This window comes from Athene noctua, chromosome 19 (assembly GCF_965140245.1).
Source record: "Athene noctua chromosome 19, bAthNoc1.hap1.1, whole genome shotgun sequence".
NCBI lineage: Eukaryota > Metazoa > Chordata > Aves > Strigiformes > Strigidae > Athene > Athene noctua.
This window is the reverse complement of record NC_134055.1, coordinates 11,878,456-11,899,785: the sequence shown is the minus strand read 5'-3', so window position 1 is coordinate 11,899,785 and position 21,330 is coordinate 11,878,456. Positions and strand designations below refer to the sequence as shown.

Below are 21,330 nucleotides of genomic sequence, written 5' to 3'. Positions count from 1 at the left end.
TTCACGGGTGTTTATCTCCCCCCCCCCCCCCCCCCCCCTCCCCTTTGGCTGTGTGCGGTTGCGGGTACACACACACACACACGCGTGGTTGTGGAGAGGGGCACACAAGTTGCCATGGAGCGGTGTCACATCACTTTTACTGCCCAGAAAACCTTTTTCTTAATTTCTGGGCCCTCTTCTCGTTCATACCTTGGATGATGTAATAAGCGCTCAGTATCTATGCAGTGTCCTGCTCTTGTGGAGTTAGATAAGAACGAAGATCCCAGAGCAGAGGGAGCATCCGCCATCTGTTTGAATAGATGGGGTCTTAATGAATCTGTCAAAATCAACAAATGTACGCGACGGAGGAATCTGGCCCCAAACACCTCCTGATGCCGCTGTCAGCAACCAAAAGACTCCTAAAGAGAGTCCTGCCTGGTCGCCCAGATGCCTACTAATAGCTTTAATGTATTCAGCCCAGCCTCATTTTATTTCAGATATAATTTCAATCACCAGATTTAATACATGATTTGCAGTGATTGCCTCCTGATTTACCCACTTGAACAGCAAAAGGAATGCATTAAGGAAGGCTGAGCTGCCGTGCTTTGCTGGTGTCCTGAGTGTGAGCTGTTTCTCCTGTTACTCACCAGCAGCTCAGACCTTTTCCACCCACCAAGTTTTACTGTTTTCCATGTAGCAGCTGCATCCCCCTTAGTACACGCCGCGCCGTGTCGCGCTAATTCATTGGGCGCCTTGCAAGCTTGTCTCGGCTCTCGGTGGCTTTTGGAGTGTGTTGGAAGTCGCCGGGATGCAGATGGGAAATGATAGCGGGACGAGATCAGCTGTGGGAGCAGCTCGCTGAGGTCTGGCCGGGCTGTGGTTGCCTGTGACTCTGCCGGAGGAGAGGTGCGTGATCCCGTCTCATTCGATGTACTTGCTGGACTACAAGAGGACCTCCTCATTGCCTGGGAAATCGATTTTCCCCATTGTTCAGCTGTAAAATAGCTGCACAAGGCCGTGATTGGCAAAGGACTGGATCACCCATGTTGCTTACATCACGTAGGCAGCTGCCACTGAAATGACACACTTGATTGAAGGCCAAAAGAACCATATACGTAACTGCCTGTGATTAAGCTCCATATGATGCCTCAGAGCAAGTAAAAACCCCTCCTTCATCTCGTCTTGTTTGTAACGAGACAACCGTTGCAGGGATATCATTTGGGTCATGTTGTGGCTTTTGGGGGATATTTTTGTTTGGTTTCGGGTTTGGTTTTTTTTGCTGCTGGCTGTAAACTTCCATGACCTGCACCAATCTGCCGCTGCACCCTCGCGCGATGCCCCCTGAGAGCCTGGTGCTGCTGTAGGTGTGCTGGTAGCTGGGAATACAAATTTTACCAGGTAAGAGCTCCCAATGCCATTTTTTAACAACGAGTATTCCAGCTGGCTTCTTTTGGGCTGGGAGAGGGTCTTTGCACGCATCCTTTCCCGGCTGGCTTGCATGTGTGGTGGTGAGACTGTTTATTTCTGGGAAGGGTTTGGTAGAGGAAGCTTCATCCTTTCAGTTTTTGGAGTCTTTGTGGATGCTTAACTGTTTCCTCAGAGTATGCACTGTACCGGTAGATAAATCCTCTCCGCACTGCACCTGTAAATAAACACTCTGCCCTGGCTCCAGTTCGTGTATCTCTGGGCAGAATCCCAATCGGGCGGTGAGGGATGAGGAGGGTGGTGGAGCCAGGCCAAGCCCTGCACTGGGTGAAACTTTCAGGTGGAGTAAGGACCGCAGGGCTCTGCTGTGGGTCGGGCTCCATCCTGCAGGAGCTGGCTTCTGGTCCTGTGCTCTCTGGTAGTGTGCAGACCTCATCTGGTTCTCACATCTCCCCTTAACTTTTCCATGGGGCAGGATCAGGCTGGGGCCCGATCCTGCAAACTAATGGATTTCATCAGGGAACAAAAACACTTTGCAGACATGTCCCTGCTATTGAATCCGAGGGCAAAACTTGTCGTGCAAATAGAAAAAACAAAAAAACAGAAAAACAAAAAAACCACACTTAAAGAGAAATAGTTTGCACAAAGGTTAATTTAAACAAAATCTCCTTTTTCTGTCTTAGCTTCCTGGGGAGATGGGGTCGTATCTCCTCTCTCCGTACTCACACTCTCTGACTTCATTATCATGCAGTTTTTGTCCAATCATAACGTGCCTGAGGACTATGCTGATGCAGCTTATTCCTACCATATCATGATATATGGGTATATATAAATATAGATGGATATACAAACAACATTTTTGGGGCCACTTGTCCAGGCTTACCTTCAGCAGACTAAATCCCAGCCTGGTGTTGGTACATTTAAATGGCTGGTCCCATGCATCTCACACAGCCTCCTGAAAGCCTTCCCCTGTAAGTTACAATGCAATGCAAGTAATTTTATTTTTCTTTAAATGACCTAATTTCTAAGCAGAATCATTGCTTGACCAGTAGCGAGGTGGTAGTACTACGCATGTTTTGTCTTCCAGAATTATTGTAAACTGAAGAAAATACCCACTGAGAAACTGTTTGCACTGGAAATACCAGCAAACATCATTTTAGTCGATTTGTGCACATATAACTTTATTGATTCAGCATGAAATATGGCAGGCAATCTATTAGGAGATGTAAAATGAAACAGCCAGAGCCTTTTTAGAATATTTTGGGAATGTCGAATGGGTCTGAGAGTGTTCATTTTAGCCAGGTGGCTTGCTAAGGTAAACTGAAATTATTTTTTATGAGTCCGTAAACAATACCAAGTCAGTTTTATTCAGTTTTTATACAGTCCACAGCTAAAGATACATTAGTTAGCTCAGCTGTTAACTGGGTGAACTGATACATATGGAGAAGCTTTGCAAGACTGGGTAGGCTTTAATTGTATTTTTAACCTGTGAATGTGGTTAGTGTTAAAAGTGTAAGCAAGAAACTAAAGTAAATACTGGGTATTATGCAATAGTACTTGGGCTATCATGAAAAGAGGGCAGTAGAAACAAAACTGTTTTATAGGTCTGCTTTTAATTAAATGCAGCCTACTTTGATAAAAGCACTAAAATGTGAAAATGTTTCTCAGAATAAAGACATTAAGCAGTGGTAATTAAAGCCACAGTGTGGATTTAGTCTGTTGAACCTGAAGTCATGGGCAGGACATGGAAAATGTATAGAAATTCAGTGGGTGGTTCTAAAACTGCCCTCTCATTCCTTGAACTTAATATCTGCTTGTGGAGGCTTACTGGGCATAATTGTATATACATTTTTACAGCATGATAGAAGAAAACCTTAAGCATCTGCACTGCATACTGTCGTTAGGTCTCTTCATAGCTGAAGCTTTCAGACAGCATATACCTCCCTTTTTCATACATTATTGAGCCATTTAACCCGGATGGAGGTTTCAGATCCATGCTGTTCATTGCCTGTAGCCTTAGCCCGCTGCGCTGGCATCCCAGCAGCTTCGGTGGCTACCTCTCAGGGTGCAGATGTTGCAAAGCGGGGTGCTGAGGCACAGCGGCTGCTGTGTTTGTCTCTGAACCCCCAGCAGTGAACCGATGCCCAGCAGTGCTGGAGAGAGCTCAGTGGAGGTCCTGGTTTGGGGCTCTCTGAGACGTTCCACTTCCTTACCCTTCCTGTATTTCCATCGTCATGTGTGTTTACTGAAGTTCATCCCCATGGTATCTGCAGAAGGGTTTTGGATATTTATAAATGCAGAAAGGGTCAAAATCCATCTGCGTCGCCTTTTAAACAGGGCACAAGCAGATACTGGGTTTGCCTGTGGTCACTTAGTGTCCTGGAGGATGCACGCGTGGGGTGGCACAGGTGACAGCACGGTGGTCACGAGTGCGTAGGGAGAGCATCTCTGTGCAAATACTTTCCTTGGGATCTTTGTATCTTTGATGCCGGCACATTAAACAATGACCTGAGCAAGCCCGAGAAGCTGGAAGCTTGTTCAGTCGCGGGAACAGCCGCCACTGATACCTCGCACAAATTGCAGTTTGGCTTAATTCCTTCCTAACCTAAATTCGCTTTGCACTTGCATTCGCTTCCTGCCGGGGGCCTGATTCTGCAAAGAGGTCAGTAGGGCAGAACCTCAGTGAACTTAATGAGTTGGAGTGAGCTTCTGCCTTCCCGGGATTGATCCACTTTAATGAGGTTTTCTTCATTCTCCTCTATTTGCAGGACCGTAGCTGTTTGCGTAGATACGATCAGTTTGAAGGGTTACCCAACCCTGCAAAGCCTTAGGCAAACAGCTAAGTAAATAGCCTGTTGGCTTGGATGAGCACTGCTGATGCTTGCAACCTGTCCCAGTGAAGATAACTGGAGTTTTGCGGTCCCCTCCCATAATTGCTGTGGGCCCCCCACCGGGCCCTGAGGGAAGCGTGCCTCATGCATTTGAAGACCCAGACATATTGGTGCTGCTGATTGGCAAGCTTCTCAAAGGGTCTGAGGGCATATCTAGAGGCTGCCAAGGATGTCACAGTAATGTGTTCTTTGAGATATATTTATGTATTCATCCTTGACCTTAGGTACTCTGCTCTGACCCCTTTTAGAAACTGTGGTTTAAGAAAAAGGCCCTCGCTACACTATTTTTTTCTCTGCGTATTGTTGACCTCCGCCAGGGCAGTGATTTCCCCATGGAGAGCTGTCAGCACATCAACTATTATGCAAATGAGATTCCAAATAGTTGATCATCCCTGTCAGGTATTAAGGTTGGGAGCAGCCAGCCCAAGAGCAAATCCCAGGAAAAACAAGAAAATGAAGTCTCCATAACTGTTTTCAATTATTCTGTCTCACTGGTTCTCCTTATGTTTCAAGAAGAAACATGCAAATCTCTCTGGGTCTAGCTTGTTTACAGAGTGCTCATGGATTTAAAATACAGCCAGCATCAGATTTCTGTTGTACATTTCCTTCAAATAAATACTGAAATAAAAATAAGGATGCTGTAATTTGTGCCACCCCAAGAGCTAAATACTGTGCTCCAGCAGGAAATGACCATTTTGGTTTATTGGAACAGCTTTACTATAATCTTCCAAAGACCGGTAGCTCGCGAAGAAAGAAGTGCAGACTTTCTCAAGGCAGCTCAGCTCTCTCTGGTAGGATCTGGTTTCTCGTGAATTAAGGTCTTGGACAACGAGGCGCTCCAGCATGTGCTGAGATCCCTCTGAGTCCAGGGAATGCTTCAGTGCTTTGCAGCATCAGATCTCCAGGGCTTACCCCTCGGAGGAGCTCCATTCCTGCCAAGCGCTGGGCACATACAGAGGTCATTGCAAGTTTGAGATCTACCTCTATACTCTTCCCATAAGCAGCTGAACAGTGTAGAGGTTGGTGTTAAACAGCTGCTCTGGGTGGACAGTGCACCATTTGATGGACGCCTGGCCACCATCTGCAGAAGTGCTGCAAGTTCTGTGCGTCCAAAGGCAGCTGGTAATTCCAGTTTCCTGCATGAAGTGGCGCCTGAGCACAACAGTCTCTGAACTCTGTCTCACCATAGCCTGTTCCTGGCCTAATAGTAGTTAATAATAACAACCAGGCCGGTGGCTCTGGAAACTTTCTGTTGGGGCAGGTCTTCATTTGAGTCAGTTGACCATCTCCCACCAAGAAACTGGGATCCTCTTTTTAAATCTTGATCTTCTTTTAAAGCTGGGCCATAGTAAGTGTATGGACACTTTCCCGAGGAAACTAATGGTCCTGAATGTCTGCAGTGGGGAAGTGCTTAGAGCGTATCTTGCTTTGAATCGTACACTATGATCCACCTCAATTTATAAGAAAATTATTCCAGTGTTATGGTTACCCTCAACTCTTTAATTACCTTTTGGCTCATTTATATATGTCGATGGCTCCAGTCCTCATTGCTCCTAGGGAACTTTCTGTAGGAACCATCAACTATTGCTTTTAAAAAATAGCCCTCACCAGAAGTCCAAAAGCGTCCTTTAAAGAAGAGGCCTGGCATAAGTCATATTTATTGGGAGTAATTAATTGTCCTGTTAAAAAACCTAAATGTTTTGGCATTTCATTAATAATACATAATCAACCAACAGTCTATTTGTAGCATGTTACTTTGTTAAATCTGCTGTAAGAATTGTCATTATTGATATATTTCATGTTTATAATTACTCATCTGTGACGCACTCAGTCTGTTATGAATAATCCATTGTATATTGTTTTCTTAAATAGGATGCTTGCTCAGTGTGCTGGGGGTGCCAGGAATTGCTGCTAATAATGTCTTCATGTCTGATTTATGCCTGTGAAGGCAACTGGACATGAGTAAATGAACAGAAGCATCCTCAGAAAACTGTCCTGGAGACACTCTCAATAAGGCACAGACTCAACAGTTGTGAGTGGAGGAGAAAAGAGTTAAACAGAGCAGGGAAACATGTTGGAAATGCGTTATGGGGGGCTGAAGATGCACCAGTGACATTTCCTCGCTGTTTTGACATTCTCTTCATCTCAGCTAAAAGCTCTGCAATACTTTTTTTCTTACTGCCGACACAGACTTTGGTACCCTATGCCATCAGTTATGTATTATCTTGTGTTCTTCCACTCGGAAAAAAAATAGCTGAGTATCCCAGAGAAGGAGAAATCTGGTATTTTGACTGTTGAGGGGTTAGTATAATGGTCTGAGGAGATGCAGATGATGGTACAAAGCCTGCTTGCACCACGGACCTGCAATGTATGCTCAGCTAAACATGCTCAGTGTTGACTTTGTCTGTACCCCATCTCCTGAGCGCTGGGGAAGCCGATTGCTGGGGCGGGGCAGGGGGGCAGGAGGAGCCGCTGCTGCATGCTGGCAAGGAGTCCCTGGGTGTGGGCACAGGGTGGTCATTGCTCCCCTTGGGAGTATTAACCAGACAGTTTTGCAAGGAAAAATGAAATTAAGGTGAGGTGGAAGGTGCCTGGGACAGCGCTGAGGGAGCTGGCAGGTCCATCAGCTGCACGTGTTCTCATCTCGGCACCGATGCTGCTCGGCCCCTCAGGGTGTCTTCACCATGGCCTGGTTTTTAAGGCCCAGGAGGAGTGTCAGAACACCTAGTCTGGAAAACAGTATATCACAAGCCATTAGATTTCACCCCGTTAACTCCAGTACCAGGCTTAGTAGCTTGCGCTTGGCTAAAATGTGTCTTCCAGCAAGGCGTTTGGTCTTGTCTGGGAGGCAGCAATGTGTCACTTGTTCCAGTGGTTAATCACCTTTGCCATTAAAAACTCTTCCTTAGTTTCCGATTTGCATGTTTATAGACTTCAGCTTCCCACCACAGAAGCCCTTCACCTTGAGTTTTTAGAGCTTTTTAGTAGTCTGCATTGTTTTCCTCTCATAAACTCTAACAGTGTCCTCAGACAGCCCTTTCTTGGAAGCCCCTGGATGATGCATGCCGTGGGTCCTGCTGTCTTGTAGAGGAGCTACAATTACTAGAGGGGGAAGTGCAGAACGTTCAGAGATTGTTGTTGTGTTGTTGACATTTATTTTATTTTACTTTTCATTATCAGCTCAGAAGCTTTCAAAAACACCTGTGGTTTATAAGAAGGTGGAAATTTTTTTACTAATCCTGGCTAAATTCAACCCAGAGAGTGGGGCAGCAGTAGCAGAAAGTGGCTCAGTGGCAGAAATTGGGGAGAGGTCAGCAAAAAAGCTTGGGATTGCTGGCTGCAAGAGGCGAGGATGTGTTTGGGGGCTAAGAGGAGCTTGGGTGAATGGGTGGAATGCTGGTGAGCTGATTATGATGGTTCTTTAATTATGCAGGTTTAGGCCTGTTTGGGAATGGAAAGGGGTCTTTATCCCCTTAGTGTGTGATGTGCTTGCCCTGGAGATACAGAGCTATCAAGTCATTGCAGTCTTCTCCTGCAGTTTAAACTGAGAATAGTTAAAAAATAACAAACAACAACTATGGTTTAAAACTGTCCCACTGTGTTCTCACACATTCAGCTTTCAGAAAGAAATGTATATATTTTATACTTGACCTGGCATCCACAGCTCTTCCTTTTTGCCATGCAGAATTCAAAGGCAGCTGTGAAGCATCAGTTGTTTAGTGATGTGATGTCTTTTGAAGTGACCTTCCTCTTCTTTTTAATTTCAAATTTTCTGGAGAAGGTGGGGAAAAAAACAGCACAAAACCATCTGAAACTCCTACTGCTTTGTAGTCCTTGAACCTGGAAGTTTGTTGCTCACGAAGTGTCTCTGTGGCACTACATCCATTAGGCTTGTCACTCAGACCTTCTTTTCTGCATTTCAGAGGACTCTTTTTCCAGTTACATCCTTCAATGTTGAAAATGGTCTAAGGTTTGTAAAGTCGTTTTACTCATTGATCACCATGGGGAACTTTATTGCTTGCATCCCAACCCAGTATCTACCAGTAAGGAGATCTCCATTTTCTTGGTCATTGTCTGAAATAGGGGAATATTTTCTTAGGCTTATGCCAATAAATAATCACATCACGAATGCCATGTAAGGTGTGATAAGGATGAGGGTGGGTATGGAGGGCCAGGGCTGAAAGTGGTCCTGGGGGCCAGTTTTAGTCTGTACCTGTATCACCACCATGTGTGTGCACTGTCAATTAAGGTCTCATGTTTGCAGTCTATACATCCTTGTGAAAGGTATGAAACCAATCTGAATGGATTAATTTGCTGAAAATATCATGTGTGTAAATGCTGCATCTGGCTTCTGATAAGTAAGCCTCATCCCAGAAAGTGGGAGCACTCCTGTTTTCCAGAAGTGAAGAAAAAAAACCTTTCCGAGGAAGCTTTAGGTCTCACTTGCACTCACAACCCGATGACTTTGCATTACAGTCTGAGGAAATTTGGCTTTCAAAAATGGTCCAGTGTGTTTACTGCTCTGTGCAGGCTGCAGCAGTGAACTGGTAGCAAGGAGGTTCTTGTCTTTCTCTTCTTGCAATAGATCTGTTTATATATAGCCCAAATGTGCCTTTCCATGTGTTTTGGGGAATTTGGCTTTATTGGTATCAATAGTCAGAAAATACAAACTTCCTCAAAGATGTTCCACCTGGGAGGATCTGTTTTAGGGCTTTTTTTTAGGGCTTCCTATGCACCAGACCTTATTTTTCACAATCCCAAGCGCCCTTCCAAGACCCACTTGTATTGATTTGTAGCTACAGAAAAAGCCGTATGCCTGAGCACACTTTCATTCCTGTGTCTCTGTACATACCTGAGCTGAGGCGGATTAAACAAGACTTCTGCGTTTTATTGCAGCAGCTTAAATCCTCACACCTCGTTACAGAGCTCTCGATCTGCTCCCCTTCTCTGCATCCTCAGAGCTCCTCCCAATGCCAAAATGAGGCTCTTTGGGCCCTTCAGACTTTCCTTTGGTAGCTTGGGCTCATATTGCATTTGTGGTGCCAAGTTTTTGCACAAAATAAATTAAAAAAAAAAAAATCTTTAAAGCTATTGTTAGCAACAGTGAATGCAGGTGATAAGGGACAAAGTGACCTAGTGATAGCAGAAGGATTTTGCCAAAGCCATGTGTCCGCAACAAAACTCTTGACTTGTCTTCCCTTAACTATATTTGCTACAAACACAGACACGGGGATTTAGTGCAGCTCAGTCACTCCAGTGCCAGAGAGCTCGGGTGAACCACCACCATCAGCTGTTGCTGCCTCCCTGGGAGAGAGGGAAGGGACTGGTGCATGGGCACCAAGGGAAGGAAAATGTACCGAGATAGCAGTGAAGACTTTGGAAATTTGGTTGTGTCCCCTGACTGATGCGTTGTGCCCACATCATGGAGGATTAAATAGCCCAGAAATTTCCCAGGTGATACTCGGGGTCTGTTGGCTACACTCTTGCCTTTAGATCCAGTTAGATGCTACACATCCTACCTGAAAAGATAATGGCAGTTGTTCAGCTCTGGGAAAAACGAGATAATTTTTTTGGAAGTCACTGCTTTTATTTGCCTTACATGTTACAGTGTTGCTCTGCCCATGGAGAAGCATCTTTATTTGATGAATTTTTAAAGGGTTTTAGAGGGAGCTGGGGGACTTTACAGTTACTGTTCCAGTTTCCCTGCCATCTGGTTGCTTCATGGATTTTCTATGTATTCCTGTATTTTTTTTTAGCCTGGTTTCCTAAGAAAATGAAACTTACGATGTTGTACTGCACGTGCGTCCTGGTCCACCCATGTATGTGTGTTTTCCCATAGTATCAGCTTGAACCTTCTGCTCAACCTCAGCCAGATTTGTGGGAGAGATGGAGATCTCAATTTTACCATCTTCCCGTGTTTCCCCACCAGCGCTGTTTCTGCCTGGTCTGTTTGACACCTGTGGGGCAGTAGCTGTGGGGCTGATCTGACATCCGGAACCTGTTAGTCCAGGTGGCATACAACCTGCTGGGCAGCAGCCCGGGATCCACCAAATTACAGATGAGTAGAGAAGGCAAATACACGATCCTGGCCAGGCATAACACCCAGGCAGTGCAAATTGTGTTGTGTGTTATGTGCCTGAGGCTGTAAAACCAGGATCAACTCCTGGGCATCATTTTGTCCTGCACATAGGAGAGAGGCTAGCAAGAACTCTTTTCCAAATTGATAACCACCAAGGGATATCCAAGGTCAATACAAATTGGTCCTGATTCAATCTCGTTGACTGATACTTAAGCTAAACCTTCCAGTTTAACAGTCATGTGGATTTTCAATTGGGTCTGAAAGCCTTTTTAAAAAACATATCACAAGAGCTGGTGAAGAATGCAAACCAGAGTGAGCGTAGACATGTGAGCATCGTGTAATTGCCTTTTTTCCCTGACGGCAAATTGCTTATGAACATCTTATAAATTTCACAAATGTGGCTGTGTTGAAAGGAAAGAGCGAGGCTGGCAGTGCTGCTGCCGGGCGTTACGGGGGATGTAACCTGCTGGTGAGCTTGGCGCAGAGACTGAAACCTTGGCAAGGTACCATGGTAACATTTCCATACACATGTTTATGGGTTCTTTGAGGGCTTTTTGGTTAAATGTCAATGTTTTCATGATATTATTCAAGGAGATTTCATTGCTCCAAAATCCCACTATGCCTTTGAAAACTGCTTTCAGTTTGCAAGTTGCTCAGTGGAAAATGTGTCTGTCTTGACTGTTTGGAGATGGAGAGCAAAGCTCACTGCTTAGCTGCCTGCTCAGAGGCTTGTTGTACAGCTCTGTAAAATGGGGCACGAGCCGGGGCATCTTCCTGGCTTCCATCCAGAGGAGGTGAGTGCACATTGCTGCAAATCTAACATGCTGAAGAGATAGGAAGCTGTCAGCACCCTGCACTCAGCATTTGCTGCTGACCGAGTGCCCGGGAAGGGCATCACCATGGTGTGGGATGGATCCTGTTAGCACCGGTTCACTTATGGCTTGAGTTTACCCGGGGTCTCAGCTCGCGCTGGAAGGAACAGCCACAGACAAGCTTGAGATTACCGTGTTTCTAACACGGACATTTTGGCTGAATTCAAAACGAGCCTGGACCAATCTGCTGTGCTAGGACGGACCTCTTGTTCCCAGACAGGCATCAGGAGCCTACATATTCCCATTAATCATTGTATGTGCTTCAACATAGGGTGCTTTGCCAAATGTGGTGCGTTGCTTTATGAACTCTCCCGCAACCCACACTTTGCAATGCCCCTTTTTGACATTTTTTCCCGCTGCGCAGGCTCAGTTTTGACAGCAGGCTGCCGTCTGCAGGATGCTGGGTGCTCCTGAAGTGCGGCTGCACATCCTTGTTTGGACATCTGGTGCTGGAGCTGCTGCTGGTCCAGTTTTGAGTGCCTCTTGTTAAAATTGGAGGCAGGCTGAGAGCTGTTGAATTCCAGCAGCTCTGCAGGGTTTCTATTGAATAATATTGCAATTTTTTTAAAAAAATAATATACCTAGGCAGTGGAATTTAATCCAGGATTTCTCAGTCTATGATGTCATGGGTCGTCCCCCCTGGTACTAAAATGCAGTACAGGATCCCAGGTGGGAGCTGATTTTAAGCACTTCAGCCCTCAGGGGAGGTGTGTCGTCTTTTTTTTTTTTTTTTGTGGTTGTAGAAGCAAAGGTGCAGAAAATTATTTCAGAAGTGCTTTAGTGCTCCTGAATCCATGGCTTGCAGCTATTCTGACCATGTGTGAGCTCAGGGAATGCGAGGGGCTGAGCTCCCTTTGCCCAGGGGCCGGGGGAGGTCGGTGCTGGCATCAGTCCTCAGCCCCACGGGTGCATTTGCAGTGCAAGCTCACCCAAAGCTCCGCCTGGGCTGCTGCAGGTGTTAAATTTAAATCTCCTTAATTTGATAGGGTTTTGAAAATCAGTGTAATTGCTTTTACATTGCATGTGTGATTATTGAGAGAAAACATGGATCGATCGCTGCCTGAATACTCTGGTGGGCCTGGCAGCTAATGAAGATGGTGTAAAGGGCTGGAAGTGTCTCTCCAGCCCTGCTTGTCAGCACCTAGAGCAGTACCAAAGCTGGTATTGCCTGTGTGTCTCCCTGTGGGTAGGTAAAATTCCCATCTTAGTGCAGAGCAATATGTCAGAGTGAGCAATATATCAAAATGAAATACATTAATTGGCAAGTGCTGGGAAATTGCAGATATGCTTAATGAAAAAGAAAACCTTGTTTACGGTTTCTAATGTGCTGCTGAAGAAACTGGCTCCCAAATAAAAATACTTAAAATTACGATTAGGATTTATTTACATAATTACTGCAAGAGAAATTCTAGGTACGTGCTAAGCAGTGCAAGAGAAACCTCATGGCTTTTCTTCTTTGCTTTCCTGTGTCTCGAGTTTAGTTTGCTCTTGGTTAGTCTATTAAAGCTTTTACTAACTCAGTGAGGCAAGAAGGCATTTGTTACAAAATAAATGCATTGATATGTATATGTATATATATATATTTGTTTTATTGACTGTGGTAAGAACATATGGCTGAGTAAGAGCCAGATCATCCTTGTAATTGTAGTGTTGGCTGGAGAACGATTCAGTAGGTGGCACTTATTTCTTTATGCAAAGCAAGCTGATGTCCTGGCATGGCTGTAGTGAGAATGCCCTTGGAGTTTGTTTCCAAGGGCTGTGTCCCCCACTGGTGTGAGTGAGATCTGCCAAAGCTGCCATATAAATTTATATTAATGGTCCGTTCCAAACCGTACTGCCCAGCGTGTCCTGGCCACCTTCCAGCCCCTGCGGAGACCCTGGGCCAGATCCTCTGCTGATGTCTGGGTGGCTCTGTTGACTCTGCTGATTTATATCTGCTGGAAATGTACAGTATAAAATGCAATAGGCCCATGATGGGTCTGCACTGATTGAAACCAGCCAAGGGTATGACAAATCTTCCTCTTAATATTTCAATTGACTTTGGCAAACTTGCTTCTTTCTTGTGTATCCTAAATCAATGTGTAAGTGCTGCTGACAGTAATTTCCACTTTTGTCTGTGCAGATGGCTGCCCTTCACTAGGCTGCGGTGTTTATACCTGCTAAGTTTGCAAACACTTTTCTGCTACAGCCTCCCATTGAGCAGTATTTTTCCATAGCTGTCATATTTGTGAGATGAAAATGTTCTTTGTTGGGCCCTGCTTGAATGTGAATTTTCTTCTTTCAGCGAGGGCCACTGGGCCTGGAGCAGAGGCACTGGTGTGACACGTGTCTCTCTCAGCATGGATGTTCTGGGCAGCAGGGGCTGAGCCATCTTAGGGATCTGGATGCTCCAGAGCAGGGTCTGAGAGCTGGTGTCCAGACTCTTGCATGGCTTTGACAGTTGTGCTGCTGGATCCTATGCCTTCCTAATTGCATGTCATTGTAGACCACTATGCACTATATAATTATTATCAAATAGCAAATCTCTAGGCTGAAAGCTGCAGTATGAGAGCTAGAGAGTCATACTTTCCTAAGGCACTGCTGTTCTATCTCTGCTAACTCTTGTTTGGCATAAAGAAGAAGCTGCTGCTTTTTTGTTTATTTGTTTAGCTCCTGTCTTAGACAGCAAATAAAATCTGCAATCCATCAATCATGCACCCAACTTCAGTGCGCATTCCCTGGTGTAGGATGCTTTGGTCCAGCTACTCTTTCAAGGCAGGCGATTGTACTATTCAGATAAAACAAAGACAAATAATTAAAATAAGCCTTTCTCTTTTCTTTTTTCTTGTGCCCAGGGAGAAGATGCCATTCCACCATGTAACAGCTGGCTTGTTGTACAAAGGCAACTACCTGAACCGCTCACTCTCCGCTGGCAGTGACAGCGAACAGCTAGCAAATATCTCAGTGGAGGAACTGGATGGTGAGCAACATCCTTGTGGTTTTCCAAAGGGGCTGGGAATGGGAAAAGACTTGTTTTCACCTTCTCTGTAGTGTTTCCATGCAGTAACTGGAGGTATGCTCCCCGTGAAGCAAGGATCAAAACGCAGGTCAGAAGTGAGATGGCTCAGCAGATCAGGGACAAAGAAAAGGTCCCTGACCAAAGTTATGTTGAGAGCTGTAGACTGATTTTAGCCTCAGATTTTATCCTTCTGCCTAGAAATAAGGCAGCTTTTTTGAAAGAGTAAGGCTGCTTTTTATGGGCAAAACTTGGCAAGAGAAAAAGTTAGGCTAATATCTTTTTATAAACATGTCTTTAGCCTTTCCTGGGAACCTGCAGAGCTGAATCTGTCTTCCTAGAAAATCTTCTCATTTGCCTTGTGGCCTTTCAGAAGTGAACTTTCTCTCTGTGTCTCAATATAACAACATGCATGAAGGTGCGTTGTGGTTTAAGAAGCTGAAAAGAGCTTTAAAACTCCTTTTCCAGGTCAGTGATTTGGAGCACAGATCAGCCTCAGGCTGGCAGAGGCTACCAGGAAGGTTGTCCACATCTGCTGCCTGTAGGATCCCATAATTTCCTCCCTAGAAGCTGGTTGCTGCTAATCCCTTCTGCCCTGCAGATGGGATGTGAGGCCGGGTAGACTCACAGTCTGGTTCCTGGTGGGAAGGTCTCTTTCACAGGCAATTTGTGGCTTACCAGGGTCATTTCTAAGCAAAAGTTAATATTGTTGACAGCTGGTCTTTGAGGGCTGTGGAACAAATTGAAGCTCTTGGTTTGCTTCCCAGTGGACATTTGGTACAAGCCATGATCATAATCAATGGTCTCAGAGGAGAACTTGATCAGGAAATGAGAAAGGCAATGGTGTAAGGTAGAAATGGTCCTTCCAGGACAGGTTGGAAGCATTTTGGCAAAACAGACCGCCAACATTTCTGCCCACCCTCCCCCTTTTCACCTGTGCTTTGGTAAATCAGACTTCAGTTTTCAAGCCTTTTCATCTTCGGAGCTTTTGGATTTGGTTTTGTGAGATTTACATTAACTAAAGTACAAACAGTGTTTTCTGAGTATTTGTAACTGCTTCTCCTCTTCCTAATGAGTGTGTGCTGAACACAGTCCAGGTGAGAGATGCAACATGAGAAACCACTTTCAATGCAGGTTAGCTAAGACCCCAGGAGCACAAGGACTTCGGAGGCAGCTTTGGGCTCTTCTCCTGAGTTACAGAAGCTTCGCTTAAAGATTTGAGTTGGTGAGCAGACCTGAGCTGGCTTAGCTTCTGTATATCCTATAGACAACAGATTGTGTTGCAAGGTGAAGCGTGGCTGTTGTCCCTATTCAGGATAATGGGGGTTGGCTGAGCAGACATGAGGTTGTTGGATGAGGTCTTGCAGTTTATTTCAAATGCAGACAACCAAGGTTTTTCTGCTATGTCTAACCTGATTAGAGCACATCTGCTGAAATTGCCTTTGAAATTTGCAGCCTCGTGTCAAGAGCTGATTCAAGTGGCCTCAGAGCTGCTTACCCACTGTCAGGGCCACCCTGTTGCATGAGGGAAACTTGTCCTTGATTTGGTCCTCTGCTTTCTGCATGGAAATGGTCTGTGCCTGGACATGGGAAGGAAGCCCAGTCTCATTTCCATCCTTCCCGTGTCTCCCTGCTGTCAACTGGAGCCACTAGGGTGATCCACAAGCTTTCCAAGCCCTCTTGGCACTGCTTACCCCTGGCAGCTCCGGGGTGGGGGCAGCAGCTGCGGGAGGCAGCGGAGCACAGCCCCACGGCCAAACCCGCCTTCCCCAGGGAGAAACCAGCACTCGAGAGGCTGTGGATCATCTCCGTTAATTAACGGCAAATGAAGTGAATTAGGTGTAGAGGAGCCGTCTTTTGAGAAGGCAGCAGCCGAGTCGCTGCTAATGCGAGTGCTGCATCCATTTAATGTGGTCGGTGCCCCATTATAACTGTGCCATTGAATTGGAGAGCAGCAGAGTACATTCATCTCTCTTCACAAAGAGTATCCCCCTCGTTCTTCAGAAGAATGGTTAGAGAACTTTAACTAATCATCCATTTATTCTGTGGCTGTTAAGCACAGGCTTCTTGTTAGAATTTAGTTGTGGGGGTTTTTTTTGACAGCCTTTTGCTTTACAAACACCTATTTTCGAGGGCTTTGTGTCTTTGCCATGAAGATATGCCCCACTTCTTAGCCTAGCAGAGAAAAGCTCAACCTCAGGCCATTTTTTTCCACCTGCAAACACAGAAGTGGTACCGAATTGATTTGATTTGTGTCCGCTAAAGCCAGAGCAGCATAAGAAGCTGGAGATACTCTTCTGTGTGCCAGCTACCAGAGTGCAGCCTGGCCACTGGAAATTTTATGTAATGCTAGGGCAGCAGCCACTACCTTACTGTGTTTTGTCACTAAAACTAGATCAGTGCCCGGGTGTGCTGCTGGTAATTGGTGAAGGTACCACTGTTCACTGCCCAAACCCAAAACAGAAATAGCCTTTCTGTCTTTAAGCATAAACTATCTCAGGGTAACAAAATGTTCTTCCTTGAGAAGTTAATGTCAGTGTATGGGAGCTTTGTGGATATATCAAGCTGTGATAACTCGATGCCAATAACATATTTGCATTTAATCTTACAGGCTGGGAAAGAGATGCCAAATTCTCCTTGGTTTCTTTTTCAATGAGATTTTGGTCCCGAGGGAGTTCCGGCCTATTGAGAAATTCCAGTCACACATATTAAATTATTATCGAAGCTGGGGAAGTCGATGGGAATTTTCTATAATGCTCCTCTGTGCTCACGGCTTCAAACAAGTGCCTTATCTGTCAGGTTTTTTCCAGCGGATTTTTTTTTTTATTTTTTCACGGTTAGCATTGCATGTCTCAACGCCATTCACTTGGGGAAGGATTTCTGCAAGTGTGGGCTCTGGGATGCTGCAGGGTGAAGGCGCTGCACAGCCTGGCTGAAACGCAGTGTGTCTGCCCCTGCACGTCCCTGCAGTGAGTACCGGCAAACGCTCTGGGTTTGCAGCATGCAGGTGGTGGATGAAGGATAATATGGAGATCAGGAAATGAAAAATATCGCTGACTTCATGTAACATAAGGGGGAGGGAGTCTAGGCTTTTGGATGAACGTGCACCATTCAGAGCAGCGTGCTTAGGGTGCTGCTCTGTCTCTTCTCCAACTGGTTATTTTTCTCCTATGAAAACTTTTCTGACTTGCATCAGCCATCTGTCGACTTTAACTCCGCACTGTTTTTTTCCATCCTGCCTTAAATACTATGCTGGCAGCAAAGAAAGAGCCTGGAGAGATAAGAGGTCACTTTGCTGATGGCTTGTCTATTCCTAGCAGTGGTGTTCACTATTTGCAGTTCTGTAGTAGTGTGAAGGTTTTTAGAAGCTATCACCATCACAAAAGGAATTAACTTGCAGAAAGCTATATTCAGCGATACTTAACTTTGTAACATCCAGTAAATGTTGAAGTTGAAAGTGGCAGGCCATCCATAACCTGTCTCTTAGGGACCACGAAGTACGGTGGGATCTTGGATGGATGTTATTGCCAAATGCTTCTTGTTTTCTATGTATGAAATTATAAATTAAGGTTGGGGGAAAGTTTTACATATAGATTTTCTGGCTGTTGTTGGTTGACATAAAATTGTGGCAGTTTGTGCATACTCTGTGGTTTCCACATCCCTTTTAAAACCAGCTTCTGTTTTCACATTACAAACCGCTAGGAGTATTTTTAATAAAAAATGGTGGATGGAAATCATCATGTCAAGCTTGAGTCATCCACCTCCATAGGCACTATCTAAAGGGTATTGTCAGGAGGTAAAAACATTTCCATAGTAGGAATCTGACAAATATCACCTGAAGGGAGGCAAGTGCATTATAAGTAGGCTTTGCAAAAAGTATCTCTGAAATACGTGGTAGTCAGTGCCTTGCAGAGAAAACCCAAATGTGAACCAGAGCAGCTATTTGTCCAGAAAGACATCATGATAAATCCTTACCTGACCCAGATTCCTTTAAAACCAGCAGTGCCCGTGCAGGAGGAAATGTTGCTGCATGGCAGCAGGACAGCTATTGGCATCAGGAGCCTTAGACTACGTAGTCCTGCCCCAGGTGGGGTCTGTGGTATCTACACAGCTTTCTCTAGGCTGGGAGATTATTTTTTTTTTCTTTTTGTGGTGTAGGCATCGACCTGGCCAGCTTGATGCAGTCCTTAAGGTTGAGATCCAGAGTGGAAATACCAGTGCATGGTTTTGCCTGCCTCAAGTGGAGGTGTCAGCAGAGTGACACGTGAAATGGGGGAAAAACTGCTGCCGGTGCTTGGGGTGCACTAGACTTCAAGGCAGGAATCTGGGGACTTCCTTCACCAGAGGACTTTTCTATTGTTGTAGATTATACACCACATTGCAGGACGTGCTTTACCTGGTTTCTCCTTCTTCCCAGCAACTTCCCTCTGTCACTTGCAGAAGCTCTTAACTGGGTTGCTCTTTCCCGGGCTCCTGCGTAAAAGTCAACCACAAGCAGCTTCAGTGTGTACTGGGAAACAGCTCTTGAAATAATTTAAAGGGCACGGTTAAATGATGCTCAATATAGATTTTAAATTAACAGTTGTCCCCCACAGGCAATGCCAAGTGGCTGAAGGTGTGTTGGGGCTGCAGCCAGTTCTGGAGTCCCAGCAGCACGGTGAGGTGGTCAGTTGTGGGGCTGGTGGCATGCTGGGTCCCTGCTGGGGGGGACAGCAGGTAAAATAGTCCCACATCGCAAATGCAGCCATGCCATCCTAGCCCTACCTCGGAAAATAAGACCCAAATCAGGGGTGTTTACCCTCTTGTGCATGTCTGATATGATTGATCGTGCCTCGGATTTTGTAAGTCCTGGGAAGGGAGGGACCTTGATGCTGCAGAGCACTGTCACCATGCAGTCTCATTTGGGGGTTGTTATTTAGCAGAAACCTTGTGAGCCATGAGGACTGTGACTGATCCGGATCCTAGTTCACTCTTGGTTATCAAAAAGGCTTGATAAACAGTCCCTTGCTTACTGAAGAGTCAGGGCTGCTGCGCCACTCCTCGTATCTCTCTCCAGGTGTTGATTTTTCTATGGGACTGCTTGTTTGCTCGCAGAGATTTTAATCCTGCTGATGGGCGCAGAAGGTAAAAGGACAGGCAGATTACCTCCAGCCTCAACAGCCAGCTGGCTGCGTGGTGTCAGCGCCTGAGACTGATTATCTTTGGTGTCCCAGGTGAGATCAAATGGTGTTTTGGAGAAGCAATGTGCTTGAGGAGGGAAACCCAGGGGGGAGAGGCATTAGTCACTTGACTGACTCATGTAGCAGCAACAGGCTGAGTCTGCTCCGCTTCGCTTTTTGTCCATGGGAAGAAAAAAACACTTGGAAAAGTGGAAAGAGAAACAAGAAAGCATCCTGTTGCAAAGATATTCTCCTGGGATAGGAGACATACCTACCAAGGGGGAGCGTGCATTGGAGTGTGACCACACCAGCATATTCTGCGTGTGGATTTGTCCATGCTTCAGTGTAAGCACTGCAAGCAGACTGTTAATTAAGTGGATGAAGCTGTATAAAGCTCATTTTCTCTTTTGCAGAGTCCTTTTTTAAGCAGGGTTTATCCACAGTGTCTCTGCTGTGAGTGATCGTGGCTACAAATGGAGTAATTTATGTCTTATATTGAGCTTTAATGTAAGTGTTTCGTGTCTCTGAATATAAAACTGCGGCATCACTAGGCAGATTCTTCTGTGGACAGAAGTAGCTTTATCTCTCACTTCTGCTGAGCTCCTTCTGCTAATTTTCAAGTTACATATTGTAATTACCCTGTGGGTTTCCTTGGGACTTGGTAATTTCAGGTATGAAGCAGCCTCCATTTATAAGTTGTAAAAACTGGCGCAGCATTAATATTCTACAGCGTATTATTTTATTGCAAGGTGCACATTTGCTCCAGATGGTGCATGTCCAGTGGAGGAGTGGAGCTGCTGATGTGGCTACCTGTCCCGGGCTGCGTGCCGGCTGTCATAGTTTAACCCCAGCCAGCAGCTAAGCCACACACAGCCACTCACTCACTGCCCCTGGTGGGATGGGGGAGCGAGTTGGAAGGGTGAAAGTGAGAAAACACATGGGTTGGGATAAAGACAGTTTAATAGGTAAAGCAAAAGATGCACAAGCAGGCAAATCAAAACAAGGAATCCATTCCCCACCTCCCATGGGCAGGCAGGTGCTCAGCCATCTCCAGGACAGCGGGGCTCCCTCAGGCGTGACGGTGACTTGGGCAGACAAACGCCATCACTCCGAACGTCCCCCCTTCCTCCTTCCCCAGCTCTCTGTGCCGAGCGGGACGCCCTACGGCCTGGGACGTCCCTGTGGGCAGTTGGGGTCAGCTGTCCCGGCCGTGTCCCCTCCAACTCCTTGTGCACCCCCAGCCCCTCGCTGGTGGGGTGGGGTGAGAGGCAGGAAAGGCCTCGGCTCTGTGTGAGCCCTGCGCAGCCATCACTAAACCATCCCTGCGTTACCAACACTGTTTCCAGCACAAACCCAAACCTCAGCCCCACACTGGCTACTGTGAAGGAGATTAACTCTATTAACTCTATCCCAGACAAAGCCAGCACACCGGCTTAACCCTGCTGAGGGTCAAGGGACTTCACCAAGGGAGACATTTAGAGCTACAATTCGCTGTGCTCTGCCCCAGCCTCATTAGTAGTCTCCAGATTCCATAACAGACTGACAGGTCGACTGGAGCAGCCGGCAGACACGAGGCCCCTGCTCCGCTGCGGTGCACCTGGAAGGGATGAGTTCCCCTGTGCTGGCTTTGGGAAGCTTTCCCCCACCTTGCGCAGAGCAGCACTGAGGTCCTGTGTGCCACAGTCAGACAGACATCTGTCTACCCAGCCCCAGATCACTAACCTTTCACTCTTGACCTCCAGAAAAGCTTTTTTTTCACTGGAATTAGTAGCACTTCCCACCCCAAACAGGCAATGATAATGTTTGGACACCCGAAGTGGCTGAGCACAGAGAGGTCTGGCTCATCTGGGTTTCACCAGAGAGGAAGATCATGTCTTGAGCTGCTGCACTGCCTTAGGGACAATTTGGGCTTGAAGATCAGCCTTGGGTT

At 46.0% G+C, this 21,330-nt stretch overlaps 1 protein-coding gene across 4 annotated transcripts in view; it reads left to right on the top strand.

Annotated features, from left to right (window-relative positions):
- The window catches only part of CALN1 (calneuron 1), a 129,130-nt gene that overhangs the window by 420 nt on the left and 107,380 nt on the right, over window positions 1-21,330 (top strand). For 2 of the 4 annotated variants that reach the window (XR_012634865.1, XR_012634864.1), the window contains exon 1: window positions 14,085-14,205. Coding sequence is in view for 2 of the 4 variants with exons in the window: in XM_074923038.1 (XP_074779139.1) it covers window positions 14,088-14,205 (118 nt within the window). In the remaining 2 variants the exon portion in view is untranslated. Of the gene's footprint in view, window positions 1-1,193; window positions 1,378-14,080; window positions 14,206-21,330 lie in introns of those variants that run through there. The other 2 variants (XM_074923037.1, XM_074923038.1) reach the window with 2 other exon arrangements.